The sequence below is a fragment of the Podarcis filfolensis genome (assembly GCF_964270895.1).
Source record: "Podarcis filfolensis genome assembly, chromosome: 2".
Classification (NCBI taxonomy): domain Eukaryota; kingdom Metazoa; phylum Chordata; class Lepidosauria; order Squamata; family Lacertidae; genus Podarcis; species Podarcis filfolensis.
In genome coordinates this window covers 20,766,831-20,787,182 of record NC_139605.1, presented here as the reverse complement: position 1 = coordinate 20,787,182, position 20,352 = coordinate 20,766,831, and the positions used below count along the sequence as shown (strand labels likewise).

The following is a 20,352-nucleotide window of genomic DNA, read 5'->3' as shown; positions in this document are numbered from 1 at the left end:
ACAAAATAAAAACAGCAAAGCAATAAAAAGTGCCAAATTTGAATAGTGCCTCTTGTTTAAATCTTAATACCAGGCAGAGGAATTCTGTATATGCCAATCATGGGGTGGGGGTGGGGGAGAGAAATGCCACCTCCCCCCTCTTGGAGCATGCGGTGTGTCTTGCTCAGTGTGACAGGGGAAAATACAAAACACAGGATATCAAAAAATGGCTTTAACATTCCAAGCAAGCCCCCAGTGTTCTTGGAAACACTGCCAAAGTTCATCAGTGCGCTAGTGATGATGACTACATGCTGCCTACACAGGGGGAGAGCCAGAGAACCCCTGCACATACTCCTGCATTACGGAGTGATATTCAGGGGACGTTTCACCCAGACCTTTTGAAATTAATGCACCTAACTTAGCCATGTTCATTCATTTCAGTGGTTCTCTCTGAGTAAAACATAGCTGAATGCCACCCACAGTGCAGCACCCATAATCCACCAGCCCTGTGACTCAGGCAGCAGCAGCAGCAGCCCTTTCCACTGCCAGTCCCCAGGAATCCCTTCCAGAGAGGAGTTTGATTCCTCTCGTGCTGCTTACAACAACAGCTTGGGGGCACAACGCAAGGCTGGGATGACGAACCTTTTCCAGCGTGGTGCTGCATTCCTTCATGTGTGGGGTGGGAGCAGCTTGCCAATGACGCACATGGCCAGAGGCAAAACACTGGGCAGACCACTGGATGTGGCTGTTCTCTGTACAGCAAGTTGCATTCTTCCAGCCATACAGTACAGTGGTACCTCGGGTTAAGAACTTAATTCGTTCTGGAGGTCGGTTCTTAACCTGAAACTGTTCTTAACCTGAAATACCACTTTAGCTAATGGGGCCTCCCACTGCCGCCGCCCGATTTCTGTTCTCAACCTGAAGCAAAGTTCTTAACCCGAGGTACTATTTCTGGGTTCGCGGAGTCTGTAACCTGAAGCGTATGTAACCCGAGGTGCCACTGTAGTTAGAAGGTTCTGTGCACACTCTTATCTCTCCTTCCTTCATCCAGGCAAGCGAAAGGCATCAGAGTTCAAGGACACATTCCAGCCATGCCAGATCCCTGGAGGAGAATTCTGAGCGCAGCTGGGGATGCGTGCAACTTGAGGAAACGGGCATGTGGCCTTGGGGTAAATCCCTTGGGCTAGACAGGCAGACCCTGGACCTGAGGATCCCCATCCCTGCATTATCAATCGACATTTATTTGCAGACAACGGATCATTAGAATGCTTTATAACATCTCTGGGTTTTATGACATCCTTGTGTTGAGACCCACCCACAGAGCACCCTGGGCAGGAGGCCTGCAGAGAGGGAATGCAACCCTCTTGGGACAAGGACAATAGACTTTTGCCAATGAACTGAAGGAGCAGCACACGCAGCAAGTGGAGACATTGACAGCAGCCACCTCCAGGGGCTCACTCAGTAGGGCAAGAAGCAGGAGAAGGAAGTTTGAGCCCCACCAGGAGAAGCAAATATAGCTCCACTCACATGCTCGGTCAAAAGCAATTGTGTTAGGGGCAAGAGAGGTTGAGACTCCAAACCCACAGGCAGTATAATCACCACAGAGCACTTCTCTTCCCCATCCCCTCAAGCAGCAAGCAGTTGGACACATCATGGAGCAGTCATATTCCCCAGCCCAAAGTATAGATGCCAGGAGGGGCTCTAGCCAGGTGGAACAGCTTACATTTCACGTGCAGAGGTCCCAGGTTCAGATCAGGGAAATAATCTTTAGGCAGGCATCCTTCCTATGAATTGAAAACATTTTTGGCTTGGCAAGCATATGGTTTAGTTCCCTTCGTCTGTTTTTAAATTTTTCATTGATTCTATCAAAGATGATGGTTATATGTGTATTAGTTTCTTTTTAATATTCTTCCCTTGCAATGCGAAAATGTTAAGAAAGCTGCTTGTGTTTTTTGGTGATCACCTTTTGATAAACAAATTCACTTTTCTCTCCTGGTAGAAATTCCAGACTTCCTGAGTGAGGATGAATGCAAGTTAATTATCCACTTGGCTCAGCTGAAAGGGCTGCAGAAAAGTCAGATTCTGCCCACAGACGACTATGAGGAAGCAATCGAAATGATAGATATCAGCCAGATGGATATATTTAATCTACTGGACCACAACCAGGATGGACAGCTGCAGCTCAAGGAGGTATTGAGAAGAGGATGGGTTGATATTCTTGATTCATAACGCCTAACATTTATTCTCCTTATTGGCAAACTCTTAACTGTCATATCATTGAATCCCAGCTTTTCAGCATCTGTTCTTGTTTGTTTAGGTTTCTTAGATGCGCTATTAACTTATTGCTCCCGTCATTTCTTTGCCAGCTTTCTTGGTTTTCAGTTACTTTTTTGAATAATAAAGTTTGACAATTGTTAGAATATATAAAACTTGTGCTCGCTAATATGTGGATCTTAAACCTTTAACAACATTTAATTAAACACAGCTGGATTGATTGCCAAATGAGGCCGAAAAAAATAATTATCCGCGCCGTTACCATTCTCCAGTTACTTTATTGTCCTTCTGGAAGCCCACCACATATGGCCAGATGTAGTGCTAGACCATAGTATAAGTGCTATGGGAACAAGCATGGGCTTCCCCTGGACTCTCACCCACCTACCCTGCAACACAGTACAAGTTCTCCCAAGTACAGTATTTTTGTGTGTGGATATACACTGGATTCAGTTTTACATTCTCACCCATAGTTGCCAAGAAAGCAAACTCTTTGCAATTTCAGGTACTGACACACACGCGTCTAGGAAACGGCAGGTGGATGACGCCTGAGAGTATCCGAGAGATGTATTCTGCCGTGAAAGCAGACCCAGATGGCAATGGTGAGATTAATGCTGCCTTCTGATTGATTGTGCATTATAGCTGTCCTAATTGTTTGTTTGCTTTTGTAGTGTATATTAAGAATGCTTAAATGCCCCAATGGATGTGTTGTTGTGTATTTTAATGATGTGTTGATTGTACATTCATACCTCGGGATGAATACGCTTCGGGTTAGGCAAATTCGGGTTTCGCCCCGCGCGCATGCGCAGACCGTCAAAATGATGTCATGCACATGCGCAGAAGCGCCGAAACATGACCCACGCATGCGCAGATGCGCAGACACGGGTTATGTTCGCATCCCGAGGTACCACTGTATAGTTGTAGGCCACTTAGAAGCCGTTTGGGCATCTAAGCAGTATATAAATTAATAAATGATTATAGGCACGTGCAGATCGGGGCTTTGGTTTCTGCATGAAGGGGGATTCCATGTCATTGGAATTGCGACCAAGAAGGCCCTGCTGCATCTTCCCCTCCACCCCATAAAGATAAAGGGACCCCTGACCATTAGGTCCAGTCGTGGCCGACTCTGGGGTTGCGGCGCTCATCTCACTTTATTGGCCGAGGGAGCCGGCTTACAGCTTCTGGGTCATGTGGCGGCCAGCATGACTAAGCCGCTTCTGGAGAACCAGAGCAGTGCACGGAAACGCCATTTACCTTCCCTCTGCCGCGGTACCTATTTATCTACTTGTACTTGGATGTGCTTTCGAACTGCTAGGTTGGCAGGAGCAGGGACCAAGCAATGGGAGCTGACCCCGTCGCGGGGATTTGAACCGCCGACCTTCCAATCGCCAAGTCCTAGGCTCTGTGGTTTAACCCACAGCGCCACCCTGCCCCATAACACACCCAAATAGAAAGAAGCTTCATATGGAGGGAGAAAGGCATTGCCTGAGGCAGGCTGGGCAAGGTATAAATGCAACGGTAATGTGTACAGTGTGTCTACAAAATCATATATTTGTTTTGCTTCAATAGTAAAAGAGTTGCCTGGAGATGTAGTATGCTTCTCAGCATGCACTCCAACAGCACTGAAGGTCCCCTCTTTTGAGACAGTGCCTTTTTGTCTGCTTTTTGCTGGGCAGTTGGAAGCAGAGGTCAATTTTCTCCATCAGATTTCCCTCCAGCCCCTCGGCTTTAGGCTAGTGGTTCAGTGGTTCCAGGAGCCTTCCAAGCATCCCGCTGGCCTCTTCAGACCTCCTGCTGCCCGGATGTGCACTGCGATCTCTCCTGCTCTAATTAGAGTGCCTTCAAGTTGAACGCCTCTCCGTTTCCTAATCAAATTAAGTCAGCGGGCAGAGTGCACCCGCTCACTGCCAGGTTGCCTGATGATCTGCACGGCCCTGGAGAGGTTGCTTTGGAGTGGGAAAGAGCACTTTGGTGAATGGAGGACGGGGCTCCAAATCCGGTGTGTAAGCCCTCGCCCTGGTGCCCTCTGGGCTTGTGACGTCTTTGGCAGAGACCAGGGAGGATGCACTGTTTGGTTTTTTCAGCACTGTAAACACCACTGAACTAAAGAGCTTCAATTAAGGTCTCGGTGCCCCGTCTAGGGTGTCCTCACTTTCTGAGGGCTGCTGTTTCCATTGTAAGCAACGTGGCAGCAAGAAAGCCAAGGGTCATAACCTGGATGTGGTGATAGATCATGGAAGGCTGAAGCTGATGATGGAATAGTGGGTAGAAAATGTGTGCGTGCGCTGGAAATAAAGGATGATCATGGCTGTCCTAAGCTGACCTCTCCTCCCAAATCTATTCCCTTCGCTTAAGGGAATTAAGTGTAGACTAGGACTGTTGTTCTGTTGGTGTTTGTGTGTACATGGCAATTTGCTTAGAGTTTAGCGTCTAGAACAAAATTGGGGTTTACGTTTGTTTTTAAAACCTTTAGCCTTTCTGATGGGGAGGAGGCTGGAACAGAAACATGGAAGTGTCTGTAGGACTCCAGCGCTCAAGGGCAGTGCTGCTATAACCTACATTGCTGTCCTGTCATCCAAACCTCTAATCATGTCCCTTTTTCTCCAAAATATCTATTGTGCCCCCAGTGCTCCCTAGAGAGGCATATTTGTTTGCCCGGTACACAAAGAAAGCATTTGGGTGCTCCCTATATATGATGCTCCAGTTATAATGCACATACAATGGTAGTTAGTTAGCCGGAATTGAAGCTTTCAGTATTTCTCATTCATTGTTAGACTTGCCGGTTTCCTATTTTAGTTACTCATGTGTGCACAGCATTTGGACCACCAATGCTAAATCTGTAGTACAGTTCTGAAGTATAGGACCAATTCAGATATCTAGCTTATTATGCCGAGATGCACACAAGTATTGTGCCTGAGCACTCTGTCCTTGCAGAGTCCCTTCTCGCCTCCCTTCTTCATGTGCTGTGGTTGAACGCACACACAGATTGATTAGCCATATTTCCCTATTATATCTGAACCAGGAAACGATGGTTACCAGGTTCAGAATAACCAGAAACTTAAGAACATCGGAAGAGCCTTCTGGATGAGGTCAGTGCCCCATCTGCGTCCTCCATCCTGTTTGCACGGTGGCCAACCACATGTCTGTGAGAAATCTGAAAGCAGGACCTGAGTGCAGCAGCGCTCTGCCTGCCCACTTGTGATTCCCAGCAGCTGACATTCAGAGGGATGCTGCCTATGGAGGTAGAAACAGCCATTGTGGTGATGATTTGATTACATTTGTAGGTTTGCAGGAAGTTTTGTAAGGGGAATAATTTGAATTATTGCCTTATTGAATGAAAAGGATGATACGAGGTTAAAGGTAATATAAATTTAAGAAATGCAGGAAAAATCTTAAAGACGGGAGATCATCAGAGGAGCTGATGGAAGTCCAAAAGATTGTATAAGAGATGGAAACTTGTAAAATGTGTGACAACATAAATGTTCTTAAAATGAATAATATATATATATATATATATATATGTATGTATGTATGTATGTATATATATATGTATGTATGTATGTATGTATATATATATGTATGTATGTATGTATATGAGAAAGAAACAGCCATTGTGGCTAGTAGCCTGGTTGTTTTATGATCCCAGTTTGTTTTGAGCCCTATAACCATAGTTCGTGGTTTGGATGCAATGGCTCATTATGGTTACTTAATCCAGAAGGCATTCAGCCACAGTGCACTGGAAGGGAAAGGGGCAGTTCTACCAGAGTGACTGAGGAAGCCACCTATGATGCCAGCCTGTGCTAGCTGGCTCTCTCACCTAGTCACCTTTTCCGGATGTGTCACAGACAGCGAGAAAACAGGCAAAGAGGCAAACCGTCAAGACCATGCACTCCAGCAGGAGAGCGCATATCTCTCCTTATGTAACTCATGCACACTGGCAGCTTTTGCTTGAGTGGACAACAAGCAGTGGTGAGCCCCCTGCCTCCCCAGTCCATTCTGAAGGGTTCCCCGTCCCCCAGGAGCACATTTGGGGAGTGTGTTAGAGGCTGCTGACCAGAAGGGGGAACCATTGAAAATTGCTTCTCTCCCTGTTTGGCTGACAGAAGTCATCAGCTGAGCGATAATATTGGAAACTTTAAAGATCACCAGTCTCACAAGGAACATCAGATAGATAGATAGATAGATAGATAGATAGATAGATAGATAGATAGATAGATAGATAGACAGACAGACAGACAGACAGACAGGGTAAAAAATTCCTTTCGACCATGTTCCATTTTAAATTCAAGTATTGGTATACAGTTTTCCCAAATGAGTGTTTTGCCAGTTTTAAAATATATTTACAATACAATAATCTTTATTGTCATTGTCCCATACAGAACAACGAAATTGAAAAATCTACATAAGACATTCAAAAACCAACAAGCCTGCTATCCCAGCTATCCCAACCTGGTTAGCCCCCTAAAAACTCTGATATCCCATTTTTAAATACAATATACTCCCATACTTACAATGTGTTTAAAACCAAAATCACATTTGGGTAGAAACTGTTTCTCAGGCGGCTAGTCCTAGTCTTTATAACCCTGTGCCTTCTTCCAGAAGGCAGAAGCTGAAAGAGATCATTTTCAGAGGTACCACAAGCGAACATTGGAACAGGCAAACCTTTTTTGTTTTCATATATTTTCCATGTCAGAAGCATGGCTTAGTTCCATTACCTTGCGATACGCAATGGAGAGCCAGCATGGTTCAGTGCCTTATGTGTACGTCTTGGTGTCGTCGTGATTTTGGGAGCAGTCATAATGCAAATGATTCCTGGGCATGCACTGCTGATCTTCAGTTGTGTTTTTGGTCCCTCAGTGCTCACCCGTAGTATTTGTAACCTGGAAGCTGTGAACTAGGTGCCAGCCTCTTCATTTGGAAGGGCAGTCTTCTCCTTCGGTGGTCTTCCTGCAGTCAAGCAATGCCTAACTAAACTGCCATTCAGAACCTTCTAGAACTCTAGCTGGGAAATAGGCGCTCTGGCTCCCCTCAGCTAAAAAGTCATGGTTGTGTTGTCACTTTCCAAGGGGAAGGGGAAAGAGCCCTTCCACTCAGTTCTCCACCAACTGCTGTGACAGCAGCAGTAGGAATCTTTTTCTTTGATGAGGTTTTGTCTTATTTCCCCCCTCAAGTTGTTGGCTTTAGTTTTTCACTTGGCTTTTTTCTTCTTCTGGTGTCATAACGTCTTTGCTAAGGCACCTGTTTCCCCCCCCCGGTCAGAAATAGTTATTCCCCCCTCATGAGAGCTTCCCCATGGCATCTGTGGTGCATCAGCTATCATTTAAAAGGTGTCATATGTGTGACACATATCCAACTGGTATACTTTCCTTCTGCTAAAGGCAGAGCGGATTATGGTAGTGGTTGCTAAAAGGTTGGCTCTGATTTGGCGTCAACCGTTGCAGCATGTTGACAAATACCTGAATGCTCTGCAACATAATAATACAGTCATACCTCGGGTTGAATACGCTTCAAGTTGAGCACGTTCAAGTTGTGTTCTGCGGCAACCCAGAAGTAACGGAGCACATTACTTCCGGGTTTTGCCGCTTGCACATGCGCAGATGCTCAAAATGACATCACGCGCATGCGAAGAAGCGGCGAAAAGTGACGCATGCGTGCGCAGACGTGCCGTCGCTAGTTACATTTGCTTCTAGATGCGAACGGGGCTCCGGAACAGATCCCGTTTATATCTAGAGGTACCACTGTAGTAGTAGTAATAATAATAAAAATAATAATAACAACAACAATAATAATAATTTTTATTTATACCCTGCCTTCCCCAGCCAAGACCGGGCTCAGGGCAGCTAACAACCAATAATAAAAACAAGTTGATTAAAATACAATTAAAAAAACAAGATTAAAATACAACATTAAAACATTAAGATGCAGCCTCTTCACAGGAGGAGAAAGGAAAAAGAAAGAGGGGAAGGGGATCAAGTTGATTCCAAGCCAAAGGCCAGGTGGAACAACTCTGTCTCACAGGCCCTGCGGAAAGAAATCAGATCCCGCAGGGCCCTGGTCTCATGAGACAGAGCGTTCCACCAGGCCGGAGCCAGTGTTGAGAAGGCCCTGGCTCTGGTTGAGGCTAATCTAAGCCTGTGCTTTCTTCTCATTCTTCCATTAGGTGTGCTGAGTTTGGAGGAGTTTAAGCAGCTGAATATTCGGGATTTCCACAAGTATATGGGCAGCCAAAAAGTGAAGATGAGTGACCTGGTGCGGAATAGCCAGCACACGTGGCTGTATCAAGGCGAGGGAGCCCACCACGTCATGCGCTCCATACAGCAAAGGTAAGAGGGACTCACAGATATTTAAAACAGAGAGAGGTTCGCCATTCCTTGCAGCCATACTAGGATCCCGCTCCATTTTATTATATTAGAGAGTTCTCAACTGATTAAAAAGTGTTTCTGTATTATGAATTGCCTGTTTTTCTAGTTATCAATTAAAATTTAAACACGCATGGGCTCCTTTATAGGTGCTAAAAGAATGTGATTACTGATAAGGGCATAGTAACTTGAAAATGCTCAGTTGCACTTTGAAAAGGCTTTTTAAAAAATCTCATTCCCTGAACACCTAACCACGCAGTGATGCAGCCAAAGTGAGGCAGTGATGCAGCCAAAGTGAGGCAGTGATGCAGCTCAGCGCCAAACTACTAGACAGTATATTAAATGTGTATGTGCATTCAACAGGTCTTGTCTTTAAGATAAACCAATGTAAGAGGACGGTGGTGCACAGGAAAGGTTTTAACCCTTTCCTCCTGTTCTGCAGTTCCAGTGAAACTCTACCCCCACCCCTGCCCAGTAGGCATTTGCCCTGGGAAGAAAATTGGCACTAACACCAGTAGAACCCTCTTCCTACAGAACTGGGAGTGCAGTCTTAAGCGTGTTTATGCTAAAGTAAGTCCCATTGACTTCATTGAGACTGCCTAGAAAGCCTGCTTAGGACTGCAACCTGAAAGCACCTGCTCCTTTTGTTTTTGTTTTTTTGTTTGTTTTTTGCAAAAAATGCTTAGATGATAGTGAAAGTGACTGTCCTTCCTGAGGTTAACTTCCATGCTTCTTTATGTGTGAGGCAGGGTGTTCTGCATTCAAAAGTGACAGAGAACAGAAAGATGCTCCTCTTCCATTTGATCATACAAGTGATCAAATCCATTGTCAACTGGCAGTTCTTACAAAAAAGAATCCCAATTATGTTTTGTAAATAAACATTGAAAAGATCTCTCTGTGTGTATTTACACACACACACACACACACACACACACACACACACACGCCACAGGAGGAGCAAATGTAAATATGATGATGATGATGATGATTAATTCAATTTATATACTACCCTTTATCAAAAGGTCCCAGGGCAGTGTACAACATTAAGAACACATTTTTTGGAGCACAATAATAAGAACATAATAAAAAGCATAATTATATTCTATATCATTGACTTAGATAGTTGCTGTGAATGCCAGTTGCTTACCATCTTGAACTTGTCGAGTAAAACCTTTCTGTCCCTAGAGGTGTTCACATGTTACATTCACCAAGTGTACGATCTGCGTTAAGCTGTGCATTTGTACAGTTAGTAACATTCAACACGTATACAGTCTGTGTACTTAAGTGCACAGTGTCAGCCATACAAACCCACAAGCGCACACTCTTACACTTACATGTGTGGAGACAGCTTATACCTGCGTTCAGTGTAATGTGTGAACAGGTACCCTATCCCAGGGCAAAGGGGATGACAGTGGCATGTGGGGACATTGGTTTAGTAGCAAGTATAGTTTAATAGTTCAACAGGCATGTCTCTGCTTCTCCTCCTTTAGGGTGATTCACTTAACCCGTCTGCCCTCTGAGATTGTGGAGCACAGTGAACCCCTGCAGGTAGTGCGATACGACCAAGGCGGGCACTACCATGCCCACATGGACAGTGGACCGGTGTTCCCTGAGACTGCCTGCAGTCACACCAAACTGATTGCCAATGAAACTGCTCCATTCGAGACCTCATGCCGGTTAGTCTAGAGCCTGAAGAGGAAACTAACCGTCTGTAATCTGTTCTTTCCCTGTTACTCCATGTTTTGTTCTGAAACAGAGACTCCGTCATGTTTTTAGGGACATAAACATTCAAGTGCAAATCAGCTGGCCTCACTTAACCATGGAGAGGTCAAAGAACACAGCATGCATGTGTGCTTTCCAGTTATAAGTTTATGTAGAGGAATGTTCAGTCAAATATTCCTCCAGAACATCATGCTTTCTCTATGTGGAGGCTTTTTATGCACCTGAAGACTGTCGGCGATAGGCAGGGGCAAAATTTCTCTGAGTCCTACTCTGCCTGTGACGGTATTATTTGAGTCTATAGCTATAACCATGGTTCTGCTCTAAACCTGAGGTTTGTTTTTCTGTAACCTCAATTGTTTTGCTGTTTGTTGTATACATTTGCTCAGGGTGGGGGCACAGAACAGAGCATGTTTTTACTTTATGACCTGTGAGTTGGCCCGAGAGACTGATGTAGGAATTATGGGATGTCAGTCCCACTGAATTCATATAGGATTGCAGCCTAGGTCACAAAAATGGGGGATTAACTTGTGAGTAGATGGGCATGAAATCGTAACTTCCAAGTAGATGTGCATGGTATTTTACTGTTGCATTGCAAACCAGAAGGGGAGGGCTAAGCAATTTCAATAACTTTGGAGCCTAACCTGTGCTAATGGCCCCTGCCTTTCACAGCTACGTGACAGTTCTGTTCTACCTAAATAACGTGACCGGAGGAGGAGAGACCACTTTTCCAATAGCTGACAATAGGACCTATGAAGAGCTGGTAAGGTTCTGTCCTTCTTTGTGGCCTGTTTTTCTTGGAAAACTCTGTTTTCTTTGAGTACTTGTGTTAAACATGAACACCTGGTAGACGGCTGAGAAACCATACTTTTCCATGTATAAGATGCCCCCGTGTAAAAAACCTCCCCCTATTTTGTGGGACTCAAATTTAAGAAAACGGGAGGAGATGGCTCAGAATTGTTGAGCTTTTTGTGTGGAGGATTGCCCAGTTGCTGCAGCGTCAGCCAATCAACACCAGCCCTTGATGCAGCAACCAATAACACGCCCAATAGTCGCTGACTGCAGCGGCAGCAACCAATCAAACATCCACTCTACCCATGTATAAGACGACCCCCATTTTTTAGCATCATTTCTAAAGAAAAAAACCTAGTCTTATATATGGAAAAGTACGGTAATCTGCAGACCTTTTGTTAGTGAATGTGTTACAGGGGCATCTTCTGCTGTTGCCCCTGTTTTTTGGCAATGCTCTCCCTGATACCATATAGGAAACACCAGCAGTTACCTGCTTCAGACATCTTTTAAAGATGTTTCCCCACTCCCGGTTTCCCCCAATCATTAAATTGGATCCTGTTTTTTTGATACTACAATGCTTGTTCCACTTTTGCTGCTGCTTTAATGGTTTTATGGTATATTTGTAGCATTGCCCATAGATATAGATCAGAGCTTTCCAAACTGTGTGTCAGCTGCAGTGTGCAGGCGTGTCACGTGAACCCTCCCCACGCTCATTCCAGGGCTGGAAAGGGGTTAGTTTAACCTCCGGTTTGCTATTAAAACTGAATTACCGTGTCGCAAGATGATGTGAAACTGAATTACTGTGTTGTGAAATGATGCATGTCTGAAAAGTGTGTCACTAACATGAACATTTTGGAAAGCTCTGCTATTAGATATAGGGCACCTTTTTAGTTAATTCAAGATTATTGGAAGTGTTTAGTCTGATAAGGGAAGTTCAAGGATGCCTCCAGGTGTGTCAGTTCATGGCACAATAATTGTGCTGTACTAATATGTTGTAGGTGGGTGGGGATCCACATGGTTTTATTCAAGATAACACCCCGTTACAAGGAAATCACTTCCTCTCAGCATTCAGTTAGCAACGTTTTGTTTCTAGAAAAATTGCAGCTTATTATATGGCATATGGTTGCATGAATGTACTGGCTGTTTTGTTCTACAGATTTTGGATGTGCAAAACAAATCCTTGCTCCACCCTCCTCCCCACCAGTCTATGTTATTTTCTGAACTCCTTAAAGATTCCCACCCACTTTTTTATTCTCTAGAAGTTGAGGTGAATGCTCCCTTACTATACCATGCAAACATGAGAGCACTGAAGTAGCGCTTCAGCCGCTGAACACCACCAAGCACTGTGTCTTAGCACTGTGAATTTTATACACACACACACACACACTCTTTTTAAGGCCAGATGCTTTATTTCACCTGCAATGTACACCTCCCCATTAATTTCAGTGGAACATACTTCAAAATATATGTACTTGAGCATGACAGGTGAAGTATGCAAACATCCTATAGCGATAAAAAATGTTCCATATGGTTTGTTTCATTTCTGAGGGTTTTGTTTTTTTAAAAAAAAATCCCACCTCTCCATAAAATCAAGACGGCTTGAAAAAATATGGAACTGTTCTATGTAAATGGGAACGTATGTAATGCTAGTGTAGGAGGTCCTGTGCATTGATTTATTTATTTGTGGTTGATTTTTTGATTTCCTGGCATGCAGCACAATAAGCATTATTTCCCTTTTCCCCTTCCAGTCTCTCATCCAGAATGATATTGACCTGCGCGACACTCGTAAACACTGTGATAAGGGAAACCTACGTGTAAAACCCCTGCAAGGCACTGCTGTTTTCTGGTACAATTACCTGTCGGATGGAGAAGGTAATATGTCCTCTCGTGGCAATCGTCTGCCAGGATGTCTGAGCTGCATTGCCCAGTGTTCTGTAGTGGTTAAGAGCGGTAGACTTATAATCTGGTGAACTGGGTTCGCTTCCCCGCTCCTCCACATGCAGCTGCTGGGTGACCTTGGGCTAGTCACACTTCTCTGAAGTCTCCCAGCCTCACTCACCTCAGAGAGTGCTTGTTGTGGTGGAGGAAGGGAAAGGAGAATGTTGGCCACTTTGAGACTCCTTAGGGTAGTGATAAAGCGGGATATCAAATCCAAACTCTTCTCTTCTTCTTCTTCTATTTCATGCCAATTTGCCAGCCAAGGGTCAATAATTGGAGGAATCCCGGGGGTGAGCCGTTGTCGTGTAAAACCTGGCTTCTCTCATTCATGGGTTCTTATTTCTTTGCAGGCTGGGTTGGCGACCTAGATGAATATTCTTTGCACGGAGGCTGCTTGGTCACTGAAGGAACCAAGTGGATTGCCAACAACTGGATCAACGTGGATCCCAACAAGAGGCGACAGCTCCAGTTCCAAGAGGAGATGGCTCGATATACAAACAGTGCGGACGAGGACCAAACCGAGTGGACTGTGGACAAATCCTACAGCAACGTACATGTGGAGCTGTAGTGCTTGGAGATGCCTTTTCGTGGACTTGGAAGAAACTTTTTTTGCACTAGCCATTTTCAGCCCTCTAATCTCCCACTTTCCCCCCATCCCCGCATATCTCAGCAGAGATTGCTAGCTGCGCTCCAGCCTAGACTGGAGAAAACAAGAGACCGTATAGGGAGGTATGGTCTGGAATGCACTGTGAAAGAGAACTGGTGAGGCAGGAGAAATGACCGTGGCTGGGTTGTTAGGATGCAGTTCTCACCTGCATCTTTTTTTTAATGTCTGGCTTTGGTTCTAGGTCTCTGAGCGAGCCTTCCCCATGGCATGTGCAGTCAGTTAGCCTCCAAGTTTGTTGCTCTTCTTCATCCTGAGCCATTTCCCCCCGCTGGAATGCAGTTCTTCTCCTTGAGCTGGTTTGCAGCTGTTCCTGGCACCTCCCACCTGCTGTCACAAGATCTCCTCGTAATGCAGCAAAACTGATCTCAGAAAGTGTCTCTTCTCATTCTAGGTGGTCCTCTATGGGCCAAAGCTGTCGCTCCTAGCACTCACAGGCACAGGTCATCAGAAGTACATAATAATAGGTGAACTTTATGTAAGGGGGTCTTGAGCAGCTGTATGTTAAGGAAGTTTCAGGATTGAAGGTGCTGGAGTCATTCCGGATGATTTCTAATGCTCATCATGGAGAATTTTTCTCAGGGTCAGACTTGGTTCTGAATAAGGACATGGTTCTGAAATATTTATTGTGTTGATTATTGGGGGGGGGAGTGTTCAAGTGTGCAATAGCAGCTGGTGTGCTGTATTTGTTGAGATTTTCATTTCAGTAACTTGATTTGTGTGCTCGGTTGGGGTTTTTCCCCTCTGTGAGTCTGTTTGGAAGGAGTTCTCTCCCACCCCCAGACATGTTCCACTCCATTTAGTGTCTGGTTTGGGCTAACAGCATACTCACATCATGTTCCTTCTTGCGGATTGATATATACAATCCTGAACGTAAAAAGATTCCTGTTGGATCAAACTAAAGGCTCCTGTATACCAGCAGCCTGCTTTCCACAGTGGCCAATCAGATTCCTCTGAAAAGCAGGACATGAAACTGATAGTCCTTTTCCATTCTTGCTGCTCAAGAGACAGTGGGGATGCGGGTGGCGCCGTGGTCTAAACCACTGAGCCTCTTGGGCTTGCCAATCCGAAGGTCAGCGGTTTGAATCCCCGCAACAGGGTGAGCTCTCGTTGCTCTGTCCCAGCTCCTGCCAACCTAGCAGTTTGAAAGCACGCCAGTGCAAGTAGATAAATAGGTACCACTGCGGCAGGAGGGTAAACAGCGTTTCCGTGCACTCTGGTTTCCGTCACAGTGTTCCAATGTGCCAGAAGCAGTTTAGTCCTGCTGGCCACATGACCCGGAAAGCTGTCTGTGGACAAACGCCAGAAAGTGAGATGAGCGCCGCAACCCCATAGTCTCCTTTGACTGGACTTAACTATCCAGGGGTCTTTCACCTTTACCTTTTTGCTCAGGAGACACATGGCATCTGAACATGGAGAGCGGGATTCAGCTAATGAGTCCCATCAAGGGAAGCCCTGTGCTAGGACTGCCACTTTGCACCCTCTGAAATTAGTTCTGGGGGAATTGGGAGAACCCCTGAAACAGCATGCAGAGGGAGAAAAGGAGGGATTATTCCACAAGGCAACCCAAAATTCTTGCCTTGATGGAGTAATCACCTAAGTGCAATGTTGAATTCCACCCTTAGCTTTCTTATAGCCATCATGGGTAGTTGTTGATTGCCTTATCCTGCATGAATTTGTCTAATCCTCTTATAAAACTATCTAAACCAGTGGCCATCATCTTGAATGCCATAAATGTATTATTCCTTTCAGTTTGTCCAGAATCTCTTCTGCACCATGCATAATTTTACAAACCTCTTTCATGTTTCCCCTTACTCAATTCCCTGCTCCCCAAACTAAAAAAACAAAACAAAACAAAACCCAAGCAACAGTCCTTTTCTGCACCTGTTCCAGCTCTACAATATCTTTTTTGAGATGAGGCTAATCAGAGAGGCTTTCCCCCTGTAATTGAACTTGAAGCATGAGCCAGAGTTGGCCCTTTTCCCTTTTGTGTTGGCCTGAGGATATATTTCTTTCTAACAGGTGTCAGTAATAAAAAGGAAGTGATGCTGGAAAAAGGAGATGAAGTAGAAAGATAAAGTGGAACTTCAGTAAGATACAGAGAAGATTCCTGTAGCATTCAATGTGACCACAGGAAGCAGGGTTTGGCTGTAGCCATCACTGTAGAGAAATGAGATCTTTTTGCTTTGGGCCTTGCAGCTCATAGTTTGTAATAAGTTGTATCCTTTAGGAAAGCTATCCACATTTAACCCAAAATATATGGATCTATCTGCCATGGAGCTCTCAGTGCTGGTGCTGGAAATCCTAGACTGGCTGCTCAATCCTGATGAGCAAATATATCATTGTCTCGTCCCCCCGCCCGCACAAATACTTTTATTTTGACATGTTTCCTCCTGATGCCTTGAGATGCCCTAAAGCTGCCTTTAAGGTGGCCGTCTTGCAGCTAGTTATCTAGCCAGGTGCCTCCATTGCTGTCCAAAGGATGCTAGGTTGTATGGCATTTTCCTTGCTTTGATAATTTGCCATTCCTACACGGTAGGTCTCCCTGAAGACAGAAACTGATGTTATTGTGGAATGTTGATTGTTGTATATATTGAATCAGTTTATGTCGGCAGCAAGTGAATTTCCATTCCAAGCAATGAGTGCATCCCATGCATCCCTTTTTACTGGGGTCCTTGTCGATTGCCTTAGTTAGAGACCTGTGCAGCCTGTGACCTTCCAAGCCAAACACAACCCACCAACCTGGCACATGCTTAAAAACTTCCCCACTCTGCCACCTTATTTTTGTAGTCCCAGGCAGGTCCCGGTGGCTTATAGACAGCTTGGTGGGTCACGAGTTGTGTAGATCAGCCTTAGTAGTGTGCTTTATAACGCAGAACGGTTAAGGCTTGTGACCACTACATGGCCCTGCCAGATGAAAAAATGTCACCCCAGTCCTCCACAATATCCTTGTAAGTTTCATTGATTTTGGTGCAGGTTATTTTAATGAAATAGGCCTAAGGTTGCGACTTTACTGCAGTCCCGCTGCAAGGTTTTGTGGGGTGAGGAGAGTGAAGTAGGTGTTCTTCTGATAGGGTACAACGAGGATTCAGTATCCCTTGAAGCGTCTTGCTTTCCCTGGTATGACTTTGGAAATTTAACCGCTTAGCAGATAGTTTACAAGCCAATTTAGAGTTCTTAGAGGTCCCCTTTAGGAACTGTTTAGTAAGAAGAATCTAGACTCAGCTCAAAGGTCCTGTCTCATTTAATACTTATGAAATGCCAAAAGGCTGGACATGAAATAGACCTCCTATTTTGCTGTTCATTCCAAACTAGGACTTTGCAATCTTGTTTTGAGTGTGTTCGTGTGTGTGCTAGAGAGGCTATTCACCTCTAACTTGAGATATTTATATTTTACTAGCAGAGACTTGAAGTGTAGAAGAATGTAGGGCTTTGATTCAGGTTTAAGAAGCCATGAATTGGATGAGGATGTGATGCCACCTTTTTCCAGTTTGCAATCTACAAAACCAAAAACCCCTGGGCCACGAATGGGGAAGCGCTGCAAGCAGTTTCATGGCCTGTCGATTGTGCAGTATCCCACACCCAGGACCGCATGGCTGTTTGCCTGGGCTCAGCTACCTGTACTGGAGTGGGGGGAGGGTGGTGTTAGCAGAGAGGTTTGCTTTGTGAATCATGTCCTTAATTGCCCCAAAGGCATGACATGCGTATCCAAGCCCACAGCTGAACCCTTTGCTAACCTTAGCTAATTTTAAGTGACTTGATGTTGCCGGTTGCATTGATAGGTAACTGGTCAGCGTTGGATTTTGTATTTCTGTGTGTTCCCTACACTTGTGTGTTTTGCAAAAAGTTTTTTTTCCCCTTATTATTTAATATTTATTTTATTTATTGTTTTCCACACACAGATGTCAGGTAGCTTGTCTATCCTGCAAATAAAAGTTTGAAACCTAGCTGTTACCTGTACATTTTCTTTGCGCCTCCCATTCCTCATTGGGGTATGAAGTTATGCATTCCACAGATTACTATTTTCTACTCTTAAGAACTGGGGCACCATCTAATTTTGTAGTGGGGCCCAAAGCAAGTCTCTGTTCATTAGTCTCTCGGTGGCTAGAATTTCCAGGCTTGGTGTTAAACTGCAAGCAATCCCCCCACCCCACTCATCTATTTATTTTCTGCTCTCTCTCTCTAACTGTAAGTGATTAAAATGCTTTTTCTAGAAGCATAAGAGATTTTTTTTTTAAAGTGATGATGTTCTTGCCCGTTTTCCTTTATATCCAGTGGTGTTATTCCTAAAGCATTTAAATTACAAAAGTAAGATAAAGCCTGATGCAGCTTTTTCTGGGAGTTTACCTTAGTGAAGACCTCACTTGGAAAAACAATATAACTCAAGTGGTTAGGAAGGCCCAACAGAGACTCCATTTTCTCAGGGTATTGCGAAAGAACAATGTTAAACAACAATTGATGACCTCCTTCTACCAATCCACAATAGAAAGTGTCCTCTCATATTGTATCACAGTGTGGTACATGATTTGACAGCCACGGCAGAAAGTATTTACAGAGGGTGGTGAACACAGCACATTATATCATGGGCTGTCCCCTGAGCCCGCTAGATGACATCGCAAGGGATCGTTGCCTTAGGAGAGCAAGAAAAATTCTCAGGGACGATTCACACCCCGGCTAGCACCTCTTTAATCTTCTACCCTCGGGCAGGAGATATAGAAGTATAATCAGTGGTACCAACAGGCTAAAAAACCGTTTCTATCCGTGGGCTGTTAGGCTGTTGAACGGAAAATAATATAGTGCAACTGACTTTCGGGGTTGGTGTGTTGTGCGACAAGCACACAGAGTGCAATGAGATTGAGTGTTTGTGGTGGGGGAGGGAGGCTTGGTTAATTTCATTGTTCACAGGTTGTACATTGACAATAAAGGTATTATTATTATTTTTCTCATGAAGGATAAAATCTCTTGTATGTCTCTTACACCATGATCCAGTTTTAGGAGCAAATGCTCCATTTGTAGACCTTTATTGTGAGCCATGTCCTAGTGCTTCAAACATGAAGTTAAAGCAGGCTGTAAATTAAAAAAATAGCCTTTGATTATATTGTGGAGATGACAAGTTGACAGTTTTTCAACCTTGGTCCCACTTTTATTAGCTCCAATCTGGTCACAATCTTGGTTATATTCTGCGAATGAATGTCTTGATATGAAAACTGCATGGGGAATGTTTTTATGGCTTTTTACACAGTCAACTAGGTCACCTTTTTGATAAGTAACGGCCAGATAAATCCTGTATTTAAATTATGCCAGCATCAGAAAGATACTGACTCTGCACTATATCCAGTGTGTATTCCACCCAGAACGGGAGAGGAAAACACATACAGCTAAGAAAACTAAAATCAACCTCACATGTCCCTGGAAACTCCTTCAGTACAAACCAATCAGGGACTGCTGGAAGCAACATCAACACACCACTCACATGTGGAGGGAGTTAATGTACTCAAGGTATTGGAGATGTGACTGCAGTAGCGACTGCTTCATCACATGTGATGTGGTGGCCCAGCAACAACCCTGCTGCACCTGGTTCTCAGATAGCCTAAGTTCCACTCAGAGGAAGACCCGTTGAAATGAATGGACCTATATTAGGTGTGTCAATTAATTTCAATGGTTCTACACTCTGAATGGGATGGTATGAGCTGTTCAACAGTGGAAGAAAATGTCTTGAAACCTTAAGAGGTTTTTAAGCAGGGGGTAGCTGCTCACTTTTAAGGCATGCTAGAGCTGTTGATTTTCTTGCATAGGCTGGTGGTTGAGCTGGATGAACTCTGGGAGTTGCTGTAGCATTCTGGAGAACTCAAAAACTTGCTGTCTTGTGGACCTTTTGGTTGGCCTAATAAAGGCATTGCCTGAATAAGAACTTGGGGGGGGGGACACCCTGCAGTGGTGGCTGAGTTATACCAGAACGTTGGAAGGACAAAAAAAAAAAAACAACCCCACCATCATCTACTCGGTGGTCTGAAAATCTCAGCACCCTTTATACATTTGAATGCACAGCTTGCCATTGTCAATCTCTTTTAGATAGCTATTTGGACACATGGATTGCCTACCTATATGTTTAAATTGGGATGGATGGTAGGGCTGCCATACATCCATACATTACCAGGATTTTAAGGGCGGAAGAGACATGCAAGGGGAATTTCAGGAAGGCAGCAGCTTGTTCTGGATCTTTGGCAAGTTGTGGGTTTTTGGCAACCCTAACTGATGGGAATTTTTTAAAAAAATCATTTTCACATCATACACAAACCATAATAATTTTACAAATAGGATTCTCAGAATCCCCAAACTTCCCTCCACCCCTCTGTGGTTTCCCCAGATATTATTTTCAAATAATCGCATCGTATCATATTTTCCTAAATCTCAATTTTTATCATAATTCTCGCTTCATTGCAAGTGTTTTCAAAAACCTGCCAATGTTTTCAACTGCTTACAGTGTTCTTTCAAGTAACTTAAATTCCCCCCCCCCCCACTAACTGATGGGAAATTATCACTGTTAATGTCAGCTGGTAACCTTATTTTTATTTTATTTTAAATTTTATTTTCTTCTTGCTTTGGCACATATATGCACATTGTGTGTGT

At 44.3% G+C, this 20,352-nt stretch overlaps 1 protein-coding gene across 1 annotated transcript in view; it reads left to right on the top strand.

Annotated features, from left to right (window-relative positions):
• Positions 1 to 17,669, top strand: part of P4HTM (prolyl 4-hydroxylase, transmembrane) — a 30,319-nt gene extending 12,650 nt beyond the window's left edge. The window contains exons 3-9 of the mRNA XM_083601808.1: positions 1,979 to 2,169; positions 2,756 to 2,852; positions 8,411 to 8,573; positions 10,100 to 10,285; positions 11,001 to 11,091; positions 12,869 to 12,992; positions 13,409 to 17,669. Of these exons, the coding sequence (XP_083457934.1) occupies positions 1,979 to 2,169; positions 2,756 to 2,852; positions 8,411 to 8,573; positions 10,100 to 10,285; positions 11,001 to 11,091; positions 12,869 to 12,992; positions 13,409 to 13,626 (1,070 nt within the window). The 3' untranslated portion in view covers positions 13,627 to 17,669. The remainder of the gene's footprint in view (positions 1 to 1,978; positions 2,170 to 2,755; positions 2,853 to 8,410; positions 8,574 to 10,099; positions 10,286 to 11,000; positions 11,092 to 12,868; positions 12,993 to 13,408) is intronic.
• Positions 17,670 to 20,352: the final 2,683 nt, after the last annotated feature.